The sequence below is a fragment of the Pararge aegeria genome, chromosome 4 (assembly GCF_905163445.1).
Source record: "Pararge aegeria chromosome 4, ilParAegt1.1, whole genome shotgun sequence".
NCBI classification, from domain to species: Eukaryota; Metazoa; Arthropoda; class Insecta; order Lepidoptera; family Nymphalidae; genus Pararge; species Pararge aegeria.
The window spans coordinates 3,518,291-3,541,312 of record NC_053183.1 but is presented as its reverse complement, the minus strand read 5'-3'; the positions used below and the strand labels follow the sequence as shown (position 1 = coordinate 3,541,312).

General features: G+C 36.0%; 1 protein-coding gene and 1 non-coding gene across 4 annotated transcripts in view; both read right to left on the bottom strand.

The window, feature by feature from the left end:
- LOC120637605 overlaps positions 1–23,022 on the bottom strand; it is a 190,288-nt gene that overhangs the window by 28,582 nt on the left and 138,684 nt on the right. For all 3 annotated transcript variants that reach the window (XM_039909487.1, XM_039909486.1, XM_039909485.1), the window contains one exon: positions 18,164–18,223. In XM_039909487.1, the coding sequence (XP_039765421.1) occupies positions 18,164–18,177 (14 nt within the window). In that variant the 5' untranslated portion in view covers positions 18,178–18,223. The remainder of the gene's footprint in view (positions 1–18,163; positions 18,224–23,022) is intronic.
- LOC120623564 lies at positions 20,491–20,609 on the bottom strand. The gene has a single exon (XR_005658720.1). It is a non-coding gene; the product is annotated as a 5S ribosomal RNA (ribosomal RNA).

Genomic DNA, 23,022 nt, shown 5'->3' with positions numbered 1-23,022 from the left:
AGTTTGAATGATATCAGACCGTTCAAAGAGGGCCAAAATCAAGTCCAAAGGAGTCGGGTACAAACATACAGGTGACCCCAATAAAAAGCGTTTAAAAAGGATTATGCGTAAACTTTGGCAACTTAATGGTTATAGTTTGAGGACCCGGTTATTATGAAAAGGTCAGGGAAGGCAAGGTTGCGATTAATCTACGTGGATTTATGCGATATATCTACCAAGTTTAAATGATATCAGACCGTTCAAAGAGGGCCAAAATCAAGTCCAAAGGAGTCGTGTACAAACATACAGGTGACCCCAATAAAAAGCGTTTAAAAAGGATTATGCGTAAACTTTGGCAACTTAATGGTTATAGTTTGAGGACCCGGTTATTATGAAAAGGTCAGGGAAGGCAAGGTTGCGATTAATCTACGTCGGTTTATGCGATATATCTACAAAGTTTGAATGATATCAGACCGTTCAAAGAGGGCCAAAATCAAGTCCAAAGGAGTCGGGTACAAACATACAGGTGACCCCAATAAAAAGCGTTTAAAAAGGATTATGCGTAAACTTTGGCAACTTAATGGTTATAGTTTGAGGACCCGGTTATTATGAAAAGGTCAGGGAAGGCAAGGTTGCGATTAATCTACGTCGGTTTATGCGATATATCTACAAAGTTTGAATGATATCAGACCGTTCAAAGAGGGCCAAAATCAAGTCCAAAGGAGTCGGGTACAAACATACAGGTGACCCCAATAAAAAGCGTTTAAAAAGGATTATGCGTAAACTTTGGCAACTTAATGGTTATAGTTTGAGGACCCGGTTATTATGAAAAGGTCAGGGAAGGCAAGGTTGCGATTAATCTACGTCGGGTTATGCGATATATCTACAAAGTTTGAATGATATCAGACCGTTCAAAGAGGGCCAAAATCAAGTCCAAAGGAGTCGGGTACAAACATACAGGTGACCCCAATAAAAAGCGTTTAAAAAGGATTATGCGTAAACTTTGGCAACTTAATGGTTATAGTTTGAGGACCCGGTTATTATGAAAAGGTCAGGGAAGGCAAGGTTGCAATGAATCTACGTGGATTTATTCCTTAATATTGATTAACAGCTGTTTGTTGGTCGGGATCTATTGTATTAATATGACGTATCTGAACATCAATCATCGTGGAGAAATTTCGTAATGGTATCGTTAAGGAAACGCTTAGTGTTGTTATTGGTTGGTTAATTTCGTTCAAATGAAATAGGTAAGTTTTTTTTTTACACTAACTATTTTATTTCATTTTAGAACAGTGATTTTATCCCATTTTATCTTGGTGCAATGTCTACTGTTCATTGATAAAAAATAGGAGTACCCTTCATTTATGCTTGCCCTGTAGGGGGCCGGTAATGGTTGATATGATCAGTGACGTGCACTGGGTTTTTGACCAGGGTATGCATAAAGAAGGAAGGTACCATAAAATGGAAAAATCCTTCGCATTTATGAGTCATATAAAAATTTCAGGGTATGCAGTGCTTTTGTGAATGTATGGAGTGCACGCCACTGGATATGATGATGACAATTTCTTTTAAATGATTCTAGCTACAACTTCAAAATAAAAATAATCTGTGTTAATTCATTCCAAGAAGACCAAATATACATTGATCACTAATAAAGACTTTTATTAGTTATGTATGGAATATAAGCATTGCTGAAACGTCTGTCTGTATGTTTGTAGTGACACCACCACCGACAAGAAACTCAATGGTTACTCTTTTTCCGCATCATTATACTCACTAATAATAAATGGTAATGTGTGTTTGTTTATTTGTTTGGATGAGTTCAAAAAAATTGATTATAGAATGACCATTGATTGAAAAGAACTACCAAATGTTACAAAAAAAAAAAAAAAAGATAGCATGTCGTGCAATAGCCGCAATGCAAAGCATAAAATCCACAGCGTAAGCTGTATATAGCCGCAATGCAAAGCATTGCGGCTATATACAGCTTACGCTGTGGATTTTATCAACTTTTTAAACTCTTTCTCACTTAATAAAACCGTTTTTGGCACATTGTCAAACAAAACACATTTTACAATAGGTACATACACAAAAAATGTTTATACGTCACATTCTAACCCCTTACAGTACCACGAGTGCTCGGTTTACAAGCCAACAAAACGGAATAAAATAAAATATACCTTATTACTATAGGCAAAGGGTTCCAAATTTAACATTGCGTGAGTTACTTTCGCCGGTTGAATAATGTATGAAGACTAAAGCGCTTGCGGATAATACTATCACAGCTTAGGAACCATACAGTAGGCTATCAGAGAATGCTGGACAATGAAAATGCCGACACAATAATATCATTTATAGCTTTTTTTAATTTCCTAAAATCCGTTGTGATACTGAAGTTTTTATTAGTAGCTGTTGTTCAGTTGCGTGCAATTCATACATGCACAAAAGCACTGCTTACTCTAAAATTGATATATAACTCGCATAGGAGGAGAATTTTTGGCATTTTATGCAATTTTCCTGCTGCATACCCTGGTAAGAAACCAAAGCAAGCCACTGCTGTTCTTTAACAATTTATTAAATCCAATAAGCTTCTGTATTATAATATCATTACAGGGATTTTCTGACGGACCAAGAACCAACTAATGGTAAGTGGGAAGCCATCGCCTATTAACAGAGCAACACTTCGCGGGGCGTGCAAATATCGTGATGTACAAAGTACCGCCCAGTGTCCATCAACCTGAGGTATTTTATGTCTAGAAAACGAAAAGCAACGATGTAAGAGCAACCCATTATGGGTTGCTTTTACAATTTTGCTTTTACCGGCCCCTCTTTGTGCAAGAATTTTTATTTACTTACGAACTGTATATACTTGCTACACTGTGGCAGAAAAGTTTATTCGGCCCGACAAGGTCGTTCAGTGTTGTTTGGCAACGAATCAGGTGCACGTTGATTTCTTTTTGGAGCAACAAGTAGGTTGATTCAGAATCCGTAACGAGTATATAAGAACATTGTAAAATACAAATCCTTTTAAAGCCTTTTACAGATTTTAGATCGTTTGTGTAACCAATACTTTTTCTGAAGTACGGTAGCTGTTGTTTAGCGATTTATTTAGTCTAATATTCATGTTTTTATGCACTTAATATTTCACAGTTTACGGCAAAATAAGAATACTTCAGCAAGGTATGCTTTAACATGGAATATTTAGCACGAAAAGTGAATGTAGCAATACACCCGACAGTTTTCCACGAGAAAATATATTCACCTTATTTTCAGATCAAATTGCATATAATTGCATATAAAAACCTCTAAAACATTACCTAGCACATTTTACTTTGACGATACAGAGTTTGATGTACGAGTACGACTCCTCGATTGCGAGCGAGCAAATATTAAGACTACTGTATAGTTTTTACATCGTGGCACGAAAGTTTGTTCGGCCCAACAAGGTCGTTTAGTGTTTTTTGCCAACGGATCAGGTGCATAGATATTTGTTTGGGCAACAAGGATGAAGTATTCAGTATCTGTAATACGAAGAAAATTGTAAAATACATATGGGTCCTTATAAAGCTTTTTAAAGATTTTTAGTATCGTTTGTGTCCGGTTTTTTGAATGATAATATACATATGAAGATAGCTTTTGTGTAATCTAATACGTTTTTTGCGTACTGAATACCTTATAAAGCTTTTCATAACGAACGATTTTCTCCAAATATTATAATAGTGCAGTACTCCATACACGACCGAACCTGAGCCTGATATAGATTATAGAGTAATCATTTGGTGAGGCGTGAAGTACCGCTTCACTTGATTAAGAATACATACTAAAATTTGAATGGAATAAAATAATTTAATTTGAAGCGGAAAAAAAAAACATGCATAAATAATGCGGATTAAGAACCAAAAACCTCCCCTCCCTCCTTAGTCGTTCACTCTTGGCAGAGTGGTCGAGGTTGACGATGATACATTTTCTTTGGCTACAGCAGTCCCCGCGATGCGCCTTTATTTTAAACTATTATTTTTTGTTTCATTATTATTTGTTTGTTGGTTGCGGTGTACAAATAAACAGTTAAATAATTATAAATTGTAATCGTTAGCGGACTCACCATCATTTTTTTTTAATATTAGAGAGATATGCTAAAGATAATGGTTGGAAATTAAAATTAACATCATTCCTGCCCAAAATTACAAGATGAAAAAGTATATACCCTCGTAGCTTTAGTTTTAAGTTTGTAGTTATCGCCATCACTACTCACTGCTATGTACACATTTTGTATATAATAACGCATCAAAAGTGCCATCTATGTGCCTATTTGAATAAAGAAATATTTGACTTTGACTTTGACTTTATAAATTAACAAAAATCTTATTTTGCAAATTGAGAAATGGAAGAATCTTATCAAGTTAGTGTATTATCATTAGTCCTCGATATATCTACAAAGTTTGAACGATATCAGACCGTTCAAAGAGGGCCAAAATCAAGTCCAAAGGAGTCGGGTACAAACATACAGGTGACCCCAATAAAAAGCGTTTAAAAAGGATTGCACGTGTATGTACTGTAGTTCAAAAAATATCCGTAACAGATGGTCGGATGTAGTGATAAACTAAGCTTTCGACGGTTTCCCTTAGTATAAGGAAGCACGAAAAGGAAACATTTAACGAAGCGTAAATCCGATTATCTTCTTTATAAGCTTCCGTATGTACGTGAATAACGGACCTTTATAAAGCTTCTTTAAGCTCTTTGATAAAATATAACTTGGTTAAAATAGACGGATTTTAAAATGAAATAATGCGGTTGTTTATTTTAGCTGCTACCTTCGCTTAGTTTTAAATAAGGTTTAAAAATTTACGAAATGTAAATAATGGATGTCACCAAATAACAAACCCTACTACGTATTGTGTAGTATACATAGTATAGTAATTATATCTCAGGTATAAATAATAAATAAATAAATAAATATACTACGACAATACACACATCGCCATCTAGCCCCAAAGTAGCGTAGCTTGTGTTATGGGTACTGAGATGGCTGATGAATATTTTTATGAATTATATACATAAATACTTAGAAAATACATATATACAGGTATATTTAGTATAGATTACGTCCAAAATAACTTTAATTTCGGAAATCACAACTCGAAAGTTTTACAATGTGTTATGTATACATTTATATTTTTCGGAGAACAAAAGACGGATGAGTGCAAACATAATAGCAAAGTAAGTACTTGGCTTAAAATCACTTAATGTAATAAAGCCAACACAAAGAGTGTTTCTCGAACCAACGAAAATTTGATATAAACAAGAAGAAAAAACAAAAGGAAGGTTACTATACAAGTGATGAATTTTTTAACGACAAGTTTGCCTGGATGCCTGTGATCTGTCTGGAGTGAAAAATGAATCTTAATTTGTAATTTGTTGATGCTGCTGGAAAAGAGCAACTGCTGGTTTCTCAGTAGAATCTGCCTTCTGAATTGGTGGTAGAGTCACTACAAACAGAAATACCTGACGTGTCAAAATAGCTTATAGAGAAAGTCTATGTGAAATAAATTAATTCTAAATTAAAATTTTGAAATAAATAATTATAATGTTAAACTAGTTATCCTTGATTCGACAAAAGCCATATAAGAATGACAGAGCCTAGCGTAAGAACACAGATTCTGTGAGCATAGCTTACAGAGGTCCCGAGGAACAAAATTATCTTCCCAATTTTACTTTTTAGATATTCCGTATTATGGGGTAGAGTCACCACAAACAGACAGACTTGACGTTTCAAAGAGTAGCATGCTTAAAAAAACCTCTTTGATGTTGGAATAAAAAAAAGTATATATATAATGTTAAACTAAATATCCTTGACAAAAGCTCTATGAAAAAACCAGAGTATAGCCTAGACTTACAGAGGTCGCGTGGAACTAGAATAGCATACTGATATTACTTTCATGAATATTAGGTATACCGTATTAGGTGGTAGAGTAAACAAACGTACAAACAACGTTTTGAGAGTGCATTTAAAAAAATCTAGAAAGGTGATAGACTTTTTAAATTAGAATTTGAAAAAAAAAAACATAGTTTTAAATTAAACATCTTTGACTTGGAAACCAGAGTGTAGCCTAGACCATCATTAGCATCGTAATATAACACTCAAGAATTTAAGATATTCTGTGGACGAGAAAATTTCCTTCACGAACGCTGCAGGAATTATTAAAGTGAGGCGTGCAATGAAGAAATAGTGAGGAACTTTATTGGATAAACCAATTTAATCTACATAAATAGGCGAGAAAATTCTTCTCGCAACTTCATCTTTATGGAGGCCATAAAGTTAAGTTACATCCTCAGGTTCGGAAGCAAAACAAAAGGTGCTATCAGGTTAACGTATGTATCTATATTTCTGTCTATCGCATCATATCTCCCAAACGAATATACCGATTTTAATGCTTTTTTTGTTGCTCGAAAGCTAACGTAATGACCACAAATTTCTACCATCAAACTACGAGACATAGAAAGTATCTGCACTGTTTCGTTAATATCCTATGGACTCCTACGAAGTACTTGCATCCTCGTCTACGGCAAAGATCTGAAGTACACTTCTGGCTTTCGACTTCGATACCTATAATATGAGATCTTTCGAATCGAGAGTGAGGATGGGAGATTACTAGAGTTATCATGCCTCTGAGAACGTTATGGAGAATTGTCAGGCGTGCAGGTTTCCTCATGATATTTTACTTCACAATTACAGCGAGTGAGTTCAGAGTAATGTAAGTTTTTAATTGCTTCAATTAAAAACGCACAAAACTCCGAAAACTTAGAGGTGCGTGGCGGGGGGATCGGCCTCGGTCACCTCGAAAGGGCGCGCAAATCTTTTTGACATTTTTGATTATAGCCTTCCATGCTGTAATGTCTTCGGTCTTTCTGATAGACCTGACTCAGACCTTTCAGACCTCCCTTGAAAGCAACTCGACCAGAGACGATTCCCACAAGTGGAAAATGTCTGTGTGATGAACATGAATGTTTTTCAGTGTCTGGGTGTTTATCAGTATATTATAATATATTCACCTTAGTACCCATAACACAAGCTACGCTTACTTTGGGGCTAGGTGGCGATGTGTGTATTGTCGTAGTATATTAATTTATACTTAGACATTGTTATGAAAGAAAATCAAGCAATTATTGATAGCGTTTCGTGTTTTATTTCTTTGTTATGGAGAACTCTTGAATCTGTTAAAATATTGGTTAAATAGTAACCTACCTATGATCATAATTATGTAAACATCTGACTGCTGCTGCATCTGACAGTTGGTACTTATTGTGATAGTATCGCCATAAAATAAAGTATACAAAATGTGCATTAATAACGTTGCAAATGAGGTTTGTAACACAAATTTTTACCCACCATTTTATTCATGGAGAACTCTCTCCACAAAGTCTCAAAGCAACAAATCGCCCAAAGCTGCTTTAGGTATAAATAACGCTTGAAGAACTCCCTAGAGCAACGGTGAGCGCTGTGAATTTGAGTAGGTGGTCCCGGGTTCGATTCCCGGCAGGGCAGTTTTGGAATTTATTATTTATAAGTTTTCTCTGGTCTGGTCAGGTGGTAGGCTTTGGCCGCGGCTAGTCCAAAGACGTGCGTAAATGCTAGTATCCAGTGAAATGTCGTGTAGAAACATTTTAACAGGTTAGCCCGGTACCATCTTAAACTGCATCATCACTTACTAGTTGAGATTGCAGTCAAGGTCTAACCTATAGAGCAATAAAAAAAAAAACGTAGCTCTTTAAAATAATAAAGTGTTAATTTATTCAGGAATTGCATCCAGTTCCCACGGGAAACGTTAATGTGCAAACAATATGCACTGGCATGCTTACTTTGTTAGCGCTTCGTGGTATACACGAAATATAACGTTCAAACATAACCATACGTATTATTACAAAGAACCTTATTATTAGAATCTTAAAGTTCACAATCGCACGTGACAACGGCAGTGTAGGTATGTATTAATTCCTACGAAACAAAGAGTAATGGCTCTGAGAAAAGCCATAAATCAAAATATTTCTGGGTCATTCCTTTTGTTCACGATTTACGGGTAAAAATCGTTCCAGGCCTCAGATATTAGTTGTATACAAGTGTTGCTTTTATACAAACAACAGGCAACAGTCAGGGTCAGTCTGTTCTGGGACTTCTATGTGACCTCGGCTACCAATCTGGACTACGATTAACCTGCGACCGGAATCGTGATCTGGAACTTCCGGTTGAACAGCTAATTAAAGAATACGGATGTATTGAGGCTTCTTATTAAAAAAATATCGAATTCTAGCATAGTCTTACCGCGAAAGGGGTTCCAGAAGCTTCTATCAGTAGTCCCAGCTTTGTGTCCCTCCCATTGCCAATTCGGGTTCCCGACTCTTTGAGCTATATTGGTAACTTTAGTTCTTCTACAGATCTCCTAACTTCTGATTTGATCAGGTAAAGATACTCTAAACATAGCTCTCTCCATCGCCCGCCATCTCTCCGTTGCCAAACCTTTTCCTTACCAAACTACCAAATATATGCATCATTTTCATTACAGATGAAATGAAATTTTGAATATTTTTGTATCCTGTAGGGCTAGGAAGCGAGCCACGAGAGAGATACAATCTCTTTAGCAAACACACGAGTAACGGGTAGAAATAACTATCTCGTGGTACGCATGCTAGCCCTACTGGACATAGGATACTTTTATCCCGGAAAATTTTTTAGATTCCCCCAGCTCACCTGCGGATAACGCCACAGCAAAATATTTAGAAATTTCAATATATGAATCGTTGACCATACTTTTGTCATTTCCACTTACCTCAAAACCATCATGAGCATCGCATCATTATAATTACAAAGTGCATCCTGGAGATAGACATAGGATACCTACTTTTTATCCTGGAAAAACTTTTAGTTTACCGCAGCTCACCTTCGGTAAGGCCACAGTAGTATATTCAGAAATTTCGATGCAAAAATAGTTGACCCATACGCATAATTATGGAAATCTATTTGCTTATTTATCCTGTGAAAACTATTTGCTCCTCGAAGCCTACCTTCGGCTAGGCCACGGTAAAAGAGTCAGGAATTCCAATATATAAGTCGTTGACCACACTTTTCTCGATTCCACTTTCCTCAACACCTAATGATATACATTGCATCATTATAATTACAGCTTATCTATGCACAGACAGGGCTTGGTAACAAGTGCACACTTTCCCTGCTATCAGGTGCCAGTCTGCGTGTTATGAAGTCTTTGACAGCAGCATTAAAAATAAACACTATATTTATGTATGGACGTGATAAGAAAAGTAAAAGCAATCGAAGTGTTTTTAATAGAAAATAGTAGCAGAAGGAAATCCTAACTAATATAGGCAATAAATACGAAAGTGAGTTTGTGTGTTTGTTTGTTTGTCCTTCCATCACGCCCCTAAGCACCCGATCAACTATATTTTTTGTATAGCTTGTTGAAAGGACAGAGGTTCCCGGAAAATGGTTAAAGACCATAATAAACGCGGACAAAAAAGAAAAGCAACAGCCAAAAGGATATATCAGAAGGATATATATCGTAAATACAGTAAAAGTAGAAATATGACATCACCGGAATCGATATAAGTAGGTATGCGACATTCCAATTTCCAATTTTATTTTTTGCGATTTCCACGCTGTCGTAAATATAATATTTTTGGGATATAAGTTAGGTACTGGTAGTCTGATTTTTAATAAATAAATAATTATTTGTTATAAGCAAAATCCAAATATTTATTAACTACTGAAGTCCTTAATTAGGAAGAATTATATTGCTAAAAAAAGGATTGAAGAAAACCCGCAACGGTCGCGTTTTTTTATTTATTAATTTATATTAACACTTTATTTTCCCGAGCTTAATGCAATATCGATTTCCAGGATGCAAGCGTCAAATAAAAATTCTTTATTTTGCAGATTTTTTTTTCAGAATAGTCTATCGTTGAGGCGAAACGTAATCTCCTACTTACGTAAATTATTTTTCGCCTTAACAATAGTTAGCACCTACCCTTGTGCTTTTACGGGATACTTAACATGTCCGTCTGTTTGGTACACACGGCTAGCATGGGCAGGAGACAATTATATTCCCGGGGAAAGGATAAAAATGTATCCTCTCGCACAGCTTTAACAACTCTCAGAACACGCACACGTGGAAATAATATCTATATAATATATGTGTAATAATAAACGGGGTTAACTTCCCTTATTTCATGTTCCCGTGCAGGTGGACACGTTTATTATATCCCATGTCAGGGAATCGGGGGATATAATTGTTGTCTCCTGCCCGTGCTAGCCTTGCAGCTTGTATCCTGTATGTGTTTGTGCTACTAATTAGTTTTTATATTTTAGTGAGACTAAAATAATCTAAAATGATTACTGATCTTATTACAACCGATAAGGATCTGGTTTTAATATCTACCTAAACTTACCTTCAACAATACTCAATATAGATGCAATACCATAAACGCATCTACTGCCAACATCCACGCTGCTGGAAGATTTATTATCTGTATTCAATTCAATGTTATACTGCACCCACACGCTATGCGATTTCAAGAGATAAGGCCGTGATTTATCTCCTTGAGGATAACCTTAGGGTCCAACGATACCATTAGATACTGTAATGATCTATGCTGATGTTTTCGATCTTGCATCTTCGGTGCACGTGGGAGATAAGTCTTTGAGATGTTTCCTTATTGTATGCACTAATTATAACTGTGCTGTAGTGAACTTCACCCACATACGTACACACGCTATACTTAACTTCACCGATAAAACACAAATTTTACTGGAGAAGGTTGGTTTAAATATTTTTACAGATAACAATAACGTGCATACGATAATTAATTTTATTTAGTTCATAGCAAGCCAACGTTATATACAATGCTTTATACAATGGCAGAGTTAACCTGTAAGTGGGGTATACAATGTAATTTATTTGATACATTGTATAACCCCACTTAAAGGTTAACTCTGCCATTGTATAATGCATTGTATATAACGTTGGCTTGCTATGAAATAAATAAAATTAATTATAGTACGCACATTATTGTTAACCTGTAAGTGGGGTATACAATGTATCAAATAAATTACACTGTATACCCCACTTACAGGTTAACTCTGCCATTCATTTTGAAATTTAGACATTCTTTAACAATAAAAAGAGAAGAATACTAAAGAGTTAAAAAAAAAAAGTTATCATTGTCATATAATAAAACTTAAATTCAACAGCATTTTTATATGTTAAAACAATACTGCTGAGTTAGGGGATCTATTGACCACAAAGACGCAACGAATTTATGTTTTAATTATTATATGTGTTTTGACATAGACAGACATTATTATTTTGTTGTTTTGTTGTTTGTATAAGTACCTATTTATATAAACAAAATACGTATGTTGTTGTATTTTAGTCTGTGTATCTGTATTATTTCACGTATAATCTAGCATGTGTTTATTATTAATGTTACTATTTTAGTGATAATTCATACTATCATTAAAAATAGTATCATTAATAATAACTACATGCAAGATTATACGTAAAATAATACAGATATACACACTAAAATAACTAAACAGTGGCATAAAAAAAACACTATTGCAGCACTGCTGGTACCCAAGGTAATAAAAACATTAAAAAGATCAAGAAATATTATGAATAAAGAATAAACATGCATATAAGCCAAAAGATGTTATAAATAAATGTTATCTTTACTTAAAATAGCGAACACATTAAATAATCCAAAGGTCGTGGGATTCTACATCCGGTCGATATCGATTCGAATGCGTAATTGGTATTGGAAGTCTTTGCACAGCTTATTTATATGAAAGTTACTAACCGTGAATCCGTCGTCTTACATTTTAATTCAGAGGGTTCGCAAGGAATACTTTTTTTGTTATTTAATCAAGTTTTTCCGTAACTCTCACCGCTTTCGGCCAGGGTGGCCAATCATCAGAAATTTTGCAACTACGTCATAGATATATGCACAAGTGTGTGCGAACACAGGTGCACTCTTCCCTAACTCTTATACTCTAAGGCAGATCTGGCACGACCGAAAGGGATCATGCTCGAATTGGCTCGAATTCACATTCATCGTTGTTTTGTTATACTTTTATTTTTGATCTATGAAATTGCCACTACAGAGCACGGGTCTCCTCCCACAATGAGAAGGGGTTGAGGCCGTAGTCCACCACGCTGGCCCATTTTTTTTAATTTTTTTTTAAATTATTCTTCCTTTGGGAAAGAATAGCAGGACACCTCCGACATGGTGGTCGGAGACCTTGTAATTCCTTGTTTAATTTTAATATACCAACTTCTTTTTAATTCAAAGTAGGATGTGATAAATAAAGAGATAAGGGATGTAATAAACGCTGGCCCATTGCGGATTAATGGACTTCATACACCTTTGAGATCATTTGTCGGTCGGCCCTCAACGAGGTGGACAGACGACATCAATGGAGTCGCTGGGAGCCACTGGAAACAAGCGGCCCAGGACAGTGGATTTTGGAACTCCCTACAAAAGACCTATGTCCAGCAGTGGACTTCAATCAGTTGAAGTGATGATGGTGATGATGGTGATGAATAAATTCCCAAATACCCTTGCCCGGGATCACAGCACTCACCACTGCGACAGGTAGGTCGTCTAGTCGGGATTCAATAACAACCTTAACTTGAACACTATATATTTCAAGTACCATTTGTCAGATTTGAGAATAAATCTACCGGCGCATTCATACAAACTAACAATGCAACAGGTCTGAAAGAGACAGACTCTGACCTCAATGACCTATCCTATAGTCTGCTCTGCGCGATTGTTATTCAAAGTTCAAGGCAGACTGGGCGCTTTAAATGGAAGCATCGCACAAAAGATCCAGTAAACTAGATGCGGAGTCTATGAGGCATCTGTGTAAAGGTTTTAAAATCAATTCGTTTATCAGAATTCATCGCAGCGTTACTCAAATATTAATGAAAAACTAACTCTGCTCGTGGCTGCGCGTATGAATCCGTAACTACCTAACTTAAAATCATTCCACATATGACGCACACAAAATGTACAATAAGATTTATGTTTACCGTATATTAAAGTCAAAGACAAATGTTTCTTTATTCAAATAGCCACATTGATAGCACTTTTGATGCGTTGCTTACATACAAAATTTGTACATAGTAATGAGTAGTGATGGCGATAACTAAATTCGTTAACTTAAAGGTACGAGGGTTCCAAACGCGCCCTGGTCTAAGAAGACGCCTACAATAAACTTAGCCGGGTGTTCTTTTTGCTATCATCATCTCACATTAACATTTGAAAATAAATCTTATAAGAATGGCATACTTCAAATTATTAATTTAGCCCTAATCAGAAAAAGTTAATAAAAAGAAAAAAAAAACAATAAACTTATTTAAATAGCCAATTTTTTTTAAATTTAAATCCATTATTTATTTATTTCTATTTAAATGAACGAGAAATTGGTATTGAAAAATTAATCAAAGAATTACAAGGTCTCCGACCACCATGTCGGAGTTGTCCTGCTATTCTTTCTCAAAGAATAATTAAAAAATAAACAGTCCACTACTGGTCTAAAGGCCTCTCGGAACTGAAAGGGTTTGTCCATAATCACGCTGGGCAGTCGTGTTGGTATTCGCAGTAGATGGTGGTAGTAGCACGGAGGACACTGCTGCCCGATCTCTGTTATATAAAATTAAGAAAATCTCCAGTACGAGTTATGAAATACTTAAGGATAGGCGTTGTAAGAGTTATAAAAAGCCTTCTCTTAAGTATAGGTATATAACTCGTAGACTATCGACTCGTATACTGGAGACTTTCTACATTTTATATCATCTGCATACCCTGTGCATACCCTCTATGCACGCCACTGATGGTGGCAACCATGTGTGGTGACAACTGTATTCTAATCTGCTGTCACCACACGACACAGTTTGTAGCCGTAATGTTTTTATTTTTTTTAATTTCCCGTATATGTAAGTTGCTTGATAAGCTGTTGCCCGATTTTTGTCTGATTTACTTTTATTTATTTTTTTACTTTTTATAGTATTGTTATTTTTGGGAACCGTTTGATTTCCTGGGAGGTAAAGCCATGTTAAAATAACTCTATGCAAAAAAACAAGTTGTTTTGTTACTAAGTTACAAGCAAATAACTTTTCGCATTTATAATATTAGTAAGAATCTATTTGCATCTCCAGGATGCAATCTATCTTGTACACAATTGAGAAATGTTGTTATAAGAGCGATAAGAAGATAATATATTTTATAATTTTTACTGTGTTTTTACCTATACTGGGAGGATATATAAATTTTATAAATTTAAAATGCATATAAAAATTCCTCCAAGTGTAGGTAAAAACACAATAAAAAACAATAAATTAAAATTGTTAAAAAGCAATGTGTCACCTCACCATTGTGTGTCTTATTGTAATATGGACCTTTGAAAAGTAATTGGAAACTACAATGTTTCCTACTAGATGGCGTTACAGTCGCTATGAGACTGATATAAATGCATATACTAATTTCGGCATCGACAGCTGGAGACCCGTAGCATAGTGATCAAATTTATACAAAAAGGATAATAAAAAGATCGTCCCTGCATAGGTTACAGCATAATCCAAATCCTGATTTCATATTTATTTACAGTATCGGCGACTAACGAGGGCATCACTGACAGCTCCACCACAGTGAGGCAGTACCAGAGGGAGTTCCACTTACCACAAGGAATCGACCCAAAGACCATCGTGTCCTCATTGTCAAAGGACGGTGTTTTAGTAATCGAAGCTCCTCTAACAACTAGCACTAAAAAAGTACCCAAATATTTATGAATTCAAAAAGGAGCCAAATTTATACAGCAGGGTTTCCGTTTCCCACTATGATCGCATCAATTGATTTGCTTCCCAAATTGGTCCTTATCCCCTTTAGATCCGTGTCCGCCTTTCACGACCCTCGACGGGACTAAACTACGCTCATTAAGCGGTTTAACACCTATTATCTTACGCTAAGAGGGTGGATAGTGGAAACGGTTGGAGTTTAAACGCCCTATTCAAAAATATTGAAGAGCCCATTTCGCCAATTACACCATACAGATTCTCCTGCTATTCGCGGAGTATAGCAAATTAAGCTTAATTTTCATAATATATTAGGAATGAATATTCGTAGGAACGGTAGGCCAAGCCACATGTGCAAAAATGCATCCTGTTCAGAATTTTCAGGAGCAACAAAAAACGAATTGAAGTGGAACTTCATTATCGGCGTTTAAAAAAAATTCACACATCGCGCCACATTTTTCCGTTTCACGTCATCATTTTCAATACACCAACATTTGTATGTGATTATGGTATTTTTTTTCAAGTTATTTAAGGTTAGGTTTTTGATTGTAACTATCGTTCAATGTATATAATTCCATTAAAACTAGTTATTTAGGTACTTACATAGGAAACGCTAATCCGATCCGACGTGAATAAGTTTAATAACTCCGAAATTAATCAAGTTAACTACTAATATCCTGCCAACTACAGTCCGGAAATCGTTAGTGATACAGTTATGTATTTACAAGTTCTAATTAGAATTATGAGTAAGGTAAGAGCGTTCGACACTCGTTTAACATTCATACTTATTGATTTAACGTTTTCACCAAATATAGTATATGTCCTGTGGTTTTAACTTAGTATAGGCGTAGTAATAAAATTCAAAAACATTCAAAAACCCCCCCTCTTGCCTATGCCCTAAAAATGCGTAGGGTAAAATGAGAAATGATGAGATCCGTAGAAGAATTAAAGTTACTGAGAAAGCTCTGCGAGTTGCGAAGCTTTAGTGACAATAGGCTGGACACATAACTGACCTTAAAAGGCATTGATGAAAATGAGAAATGAGAAGATCCGTACAAGAACTGGAGTTACTGATATAGCTAAGCTAGTTGCGAAGCTAAAGTGATAGTAGGCTGAACAAATAAAGGCTTCTATAATAGGATTCCTAAGCTAATTTTGGATCTACCAATGCATAAGTTTAAAGAATATGTTAAAACACATTTATTACAGCGAGGTTACTATACAATTGATGAATTTCTTAATGAAGGTTGCTTGGAAGCATCCGGCTCCGCTTTCATCTCTCACAAGATAGAAAAATGAATTTTAAAATGTAAGATGTAATTTGTTGATGTTGGAAAAGAGCAACGGCTGAGTTCCTTGCCGGCTTCTTCTCGGTATGATCTGCCTTCCGAACCGGTGGTAGAGTCACTAAAAACTGACAGACTGGACGTTTCAAAAGTGAAAGTTACATTAGGCCGACTTGAAATAAATGGATTGAATGATGAATTTTTAATTTTGAAATAACTGAAAACCGATGGAAGCGGGATTCAAAGTTGCTAGAATGCCTATACCGCACCAAAAATCCAACACTTGCCTATGGCCCTCAACGCCAAAATGAGAAATAAGAAGATCAGTCCAAGAACTGGAGTTACTGCCTTAACGGCATAGCTCAGCAAGCTTCGAGGTTTAAGTGGTTATAGGATGGACACAGAGATTTCATAAAAAAATTGCCAAGGCTCAAAAAGTAACCCTGTAGATAAATTGCATTTGTTTCTAGGTTGACTAGATATAATTAAAATAATTCATAATTCATTTATTTCAACTAGCTACTAGTAACTAGCAACTACCTTATAAGCTTTGAACTGTTCGTAGTGACCGAATTAACCAAAGTAATGTCGTTATTCTTGGCCATAATAAACTATTATTATTCAGCTTGATACTTTAGTGCTTAGCATGTCGAACAAATATTAAAAAATAGTTAAACCTTAAAAGCCTTTGTGGAGATTAAAGAATTTGAAGTTCAAATTGAATAACTTAAATTTGGAACCAAGCCAAGCCTCTGGCTTGAAACATTAGTAGGTAAACCACGATCGTAGGTTTTATATTTTACGAGAAAAAGCATTAAGCTTCAGTACCATTACTTGGGGTAAAAAATTATTCGGTTGAGAAAATAATTCGATCCACATTTTATCTAATCACTGCATTATGTCATGAAAAATGCAAGAGTTTTACAATTTCAGGTATGTGATGATAGCCTTACCTTGAGAATAGTCAGTTATTAGTATTTTTTTTTGTTTTTTTGTAAAAGGTCAAAGTCAAATATTTCTTCATTGAAATAGGCACATAGATGGCACTTTTGTAGCGTACATTACATGTATAAAACATGACGTAGAAGTGAGTTGATGGCGATAAATAAATTAATCAACAACTAAAGTTACGAGAGTTGCAAACGCGCCCTGGTCTCAGAAGAAACCCACAACAAAATTAGCCGGTTTTTTTCTTGCTATCACCATCTCACATTGTGATTTAAAACTATAAAAGAAGCAACCTGGTTAGAGCAGTAATTTACAGCCAAGCAGTCTAGTCTATTGCACTGCAAGTTAATTTTTGCTTCTAATGTTCATTTTATTGCAGTCACATTTTCTTTTAAATTAATAAAAATTATTACTAGATGTGTCCCTTGCATGACCTGCGAAGTATCGCTCTCTTTATAGATTTAAAATCAGGTGCCCAATCTGCTTGGCCCGTCATTTGTTACTATAACGAAAAGGTGATATTGCATCCAAGTGCTAACTTGTAGTGAAATAAAAATCAATGTTAACTACTGGTAGTATGTCACGGTAAGCGGTGATAGCTCAGTGAATAGGACTTTGGCATCACTTTCGGAAGCCGAGTTCGAACCCCGGCAGGCATCTTAAACTTTTCAATGTTAAGTGCATTTCAAGCAATTAAATGTCACTTGCTTTAACTGTGAAGGAAAATATCGTGACGAAACGCATAAGAGTACTTTATAATGTTCTCAAAGGCGTGTACTACTACCAATCCGGACTGGACTTCACATTAGTAGTAGGAGGCAGTAGTTGGTCGGTAAATAAAGGTTGAGCCAAACTTTCGCAATCAACATTGTCAATCGTAAATTACCGACCCGGGTTTAATAATACGTTTCAGTCCCTATCAAAATTTACTGCTGTGGTCGAGGCCTAAACACTTCTCATTGCAGAAAGAGACCCGTACCCTGTAGTGGGCCGGCTATGGGTTGTTATGATGATGATGAAATTAAACTGCTTCTTTCACGATTTAAGCATTTGTCATAATAAAACAGATAAAAAAACAATATAAATTACCTCTCTGAATCCATGGCGGCGAAATCAAAGGAAATCCAGTTTGGCGACGCTGTTTGCCTCCTGTAACAAGACAAACTCACGTTAACAAGTTTCTAGAATGCTTTAACATTTATAAGGAGATATAAACTTCGTTGGAAACTGTCAAGTGTCAATTGTCCCACGGAAAATCCTAGGGCTGTCGCTTGCAATGAATGTTATTTTACGTTATGGTATTTTAAGTCGGCTCAAAAGAAATAACTTTTCTTCTATAGTAATAACAAGCTGCGCCCGCGGTGCTACCTGCGGTCACAATTCGTTTGTTTGCATGTTATTACGTTAAGGAAGGGCGATATTTCTTGTAAATATACAAAAGTCGCTGTAAACCATCCCTGGAAATTGATATTTTTTAATGTTACTCTCCAAAAATCAAGTCATGTATGTCAAAAATCAAGTCAAGCGGTTGCTGGGATAGGATGTTGAGGAAGTCATCTATACTTACAATAAAACTGTAACAGGTCAAATTCTGTTCATTGAAGATATTTATATTTTGTTTTTTTGGCAGGGCACTCTATATCCGATACTGAACCCAAAACTGTACATACTTTTCATTCATGTCCGTCTGTCTGTATTTATCATGGCTTAAACTACTGAATGAATTCAAATTGAAATTTACACGGTTTGATTTCATACTATGAGATAGGACATAAGATTCATTTTATCGCGAAATTCATTCAAATTCAAACGAAAACATAAAAATGTTGTAATGAAGCTAAAAAGCAATAATTTCTAATAAAAGCACATAAGCAGATAATTAAAACTGTAAATTAAACTTCACCTGTAGTTTTTTAAGAGTAAAAAAAAAGCTTTTGCTAACTTCTTAAAAGGAGAAACAGTGCACCAAACGAGTGCTAAAAGAAATAAGACCGAACTTCTTAGTACAAACTCAAGCCATTGGAACTAATAGGAACTAGGAACTTTGTTGTCCCGCGCAGTGTCTCTAAGAGCGGAATTACTTTTCTTCAATGTCAGGTGATTTGTGAAGACATAAAAAAGTTCCGTCACAATAGAATGCTCGTCTTAACTTTTGCGGAGTGTTTGTTATTTGTACACTTTGTGAAGAAAAGTGGTTTAGATGAAAATCGTTTCTTGCTCTGACTTTTGAGAGTTTGTTAATACGGGCATAAGGACTATTTCGCACCTATCATCATGATATCGAACCATAATCGGCTTACTACAGGGCACGGGTCTCCTCCCAAAATGAGAAGGGGTTAAGGCCGTAGTCCACCACGCTGGCCCGATGCGGATTAGTGAACTGCAAATACCATTAGGAAAATTATGTAGAACTCTAAGGCATGCAGGTTTCCTCGCGATGTTTTCAGTTTTTAACGGTGGACCGTTAAAACAAGTGACATTAAATTGCTTTTAAAGCTCATAACTACGAAAACTAAGAGGTCTGAGTCCCCTCGAAAGGAAGGAATTCCTACCGACTAGGCTATCACGATAAGAGCTATTAGGAATTTAAATCTCTTTTATTCCAAGTATGTCTGTTTGTAGTTAGGTACTTTACCACTGGTTAGAAGTGACTACGGATTCAATGAAAAGGGACAAGAAAAGCTGCTCTAGTAAATAAATAACGTCTGAATTCCGGAAATGTAAAGTCTGACGGGCAGCGTTCGGGAAACTTCCAGGCATCTTTTCGCCTAAAATCCCTCAGTGCCTGAAGACCGAAGTCTTCGAACAATGCGTGTTGCCAGTGATGACTTACGGATCCGAAACCTTTTTTTTACCTTTTAGTTTAGTTTATAAAAGCGTGTTTTTTTAAAACTATAATTTTTATTATAGCAAAATTCATCGGTAACCCATTCACCATCTAATTTGTTAATATTAGAGAAACCGGCTACAGATAAAAGTTGGACATTAAAATTAACATCATTCATGCCTTATCGACTAAGTATAAATGAAAATGATATAAATTATCAAAAGTCTTATTTTGAAAATTGAAAAATAAAATGATCTTATCAAATCATTGTCATCGGTCCTCGATAGACATGCCAAGTTTGTACTAAATCAGACCGTTTGAAGAGGGTCAAAATCAAGTCCATAGGAGTCGGTTACAAACAGACAAACAAATATACAGGTTAAGCTAATACATTTTTATTAGCTTAACCTGTATTTTAGTTTAACGTGTTAATAAAAAGTGTGTTTGTATTAGTGTACACACGTAAGAAGTGAAACTTCTTAATGATATTTTTTTTTCTAGTTTAATAATTTTATTTAAAACAAGGTAAAAAAGCCATAAAATCTACTTCCTTATTTGTTTTAGATTCTTTTCAAAAGAAAGCAAAAAAAGCCAACATCACGCGGTGTTCCCAGGCGGTCACCCATCCAAGTACTGACCGCGCCCGATGTTGCCTAACTTCGGTGATCGGACGAGAACCGGTGTATTCAACATGGTATGGACGTTGGCGACAACTGTGTTGAATTACACAATCAGAATATAACAATCTGTCAGATAATACCAATACCCATAAATGGTAGCGTTAAACGTTTAACGCAACCTTGTTGGAAGTCGCATTAGAAGTTTAACTTCAAAAATGGTTTATATTATTTAAAACAAAGAGAGAATATGACATTGAAATTAATTAAGGTACATTCCTTGCAAACAGTATCCTTATAATAAAGAAGGAATCGAATGTATCGGAAAATTGCGCCAACCTACAAATAGCCTAAGGCTTCGCAAAAAATTGTATTCAGAATCGTTAAACTCGTTATAACTCGATTTTAACTTAGCAATTATAGTACCGTAATTAAACTTCTAATAACAAAACGTTTACCGACATCTCACCTGACAAGACTGGTCGATCGAATTGTAACTTTATCCCCAAGGCTATAGAGGTTACATTACCTATTGTGAACGGATGATTTATTATTGGAAACATCATGGGAACTGGACCAGTTTCTATGGCAATAAGAAATGGTGAGCCGGCGCAATCAAATAAGGCGATCAATAGCGAAAAACTCGTGGGAATGTTTCCTTGGGACGCCGTGAATATGTGTGCTTTATGTCTTTCGAACTGTTATGTAATGTAGGTACACATACGACAGTCTCATAAATTTAGTTGCACGCACCTACTACGTGTTATAATAATAATATAAAAAACCGTTTCAGTCAATGGTCTTCTCGCGAAAAGCTTCGACCAACATCTTAAGAAGCTTTCGCTTGGTTGTTGGATCACGGGTCGGATACAGAAGGCAGTAGTCCTTGAAACGGTGCGCATTGTGAGGAGGTTCCTCACTCTGGAGCCCTGACCGCCGGTTGCTTGGGCATTCAAAAGCCCCGCAAGCGGAGGGTGGAGGTTTTTTTTATAAATTTTTAATAGTGTTTTTTTATTTTAATTTTAAGCATTTTTAAGAATTAAAAAAAAAAAAAAAGAATAAATTTTCTTTTCATTTATTCATTTATTCAGAATATTGGTAAGGGTACAGAATTGACACAATAAACATGGTGCCACGATAACATTTAGATTGTCTTTTAGCAAGCATAGTGCGGCATGGTTTAATCTGACAGACGATTTCAGATCTTCTCTTTTCCGTATAGACACTTGGATTAAAATGCAATTCACGGTGTTTCCTTAAAATGACATGAAGGATATATATTTTCCTGACTGAAAGTACTTCAGTAATATTGTATAGTTCGACCGATGGGAACCTAACCGGCTTAATGATATAGAAATATAATAAATTTTTTGATTATTCAAAAATACCACACCACATATATCATTACAATCGACCGATTACCGGGAGCTACAGGGCACGGGTCTCTTCTAAGAATGAGAGGGGTTTATGCCGTAAGTCCACCAAGCTGGCCATGTGCGGATAAATAGACTTCTCACGCCTTTGAGTAAACTATGGGGAACTCTACAGCATGCAGGTTTCCTCACGAGGTATCCTTCACAGTTAAAGCAAATGATATTTTATTCACTTTAATTAGTGGCGTGCATAGAGGGTATGCACAGGGTATGCAGATGATATAAAAAGAAGAAAAACGCCCGTACGAGTTATAAATACTCAAGAGTAGGCTTTCTATAACTCTTGCAATGCCTATCCTTAAGTCATTTATAACTCTTACTGGAGATTTTCTCTATTTTATAACATTTGCATACCCTGTGCATACCCTCTATGCACGCCACTGAGTCTTGAATTAAAAACACACGTAACTCGTTAGAAGTCCGAAACCGGCGATCGAACTCGGTCCTCCGAGAGGGAAGCCAATTCCCTAACAACTAGGCTATCAGCGCTTCAATTGTGTTTTTTTATTCCACTATAAGTTAGCCCTTGACTGCAATGTCACATGCTGATAAGTAATGATACAGTCTAAGATGGTAACGGGCTGTTAGGGGGCAGTTATATTAAACCATTACCTCTAACCGGTTTCTCCGGAACGGTAAATTGCTCACCGGCACGTCTGTGGTGGTGACGGCAAGTCAGTATACAGGTCTCACCACCCCCTCTCTACCTGCGGGTGACCAAGGAATATAACGGAGTACGGGCGGCAGCTTTCTCTGTGCTACTACAACCATCTACCCAACGTGGTGATTATAAGCAAACCCTCTCGTTGGGAGAGGACTAAAATCCAGCAGTGGACAAGAATCCGATCGAACACGGGACTTTCCACTTAAAACCACAGCGCTCACCATTGCGCCAAGAAGGTCATGATGTGATAAGATATAAATAAAAGCTCATAAACTCAATGTCATAAATTGCCAAGCTTTTTATTATAGCCCCCAATCGAATTTTGTTCAGAAGTCCCCGAACGGGTTTTAAAAACTACCTATCGCTTAAGATTCGCCCCAATGACCGATCACGTCACTACGTAATGA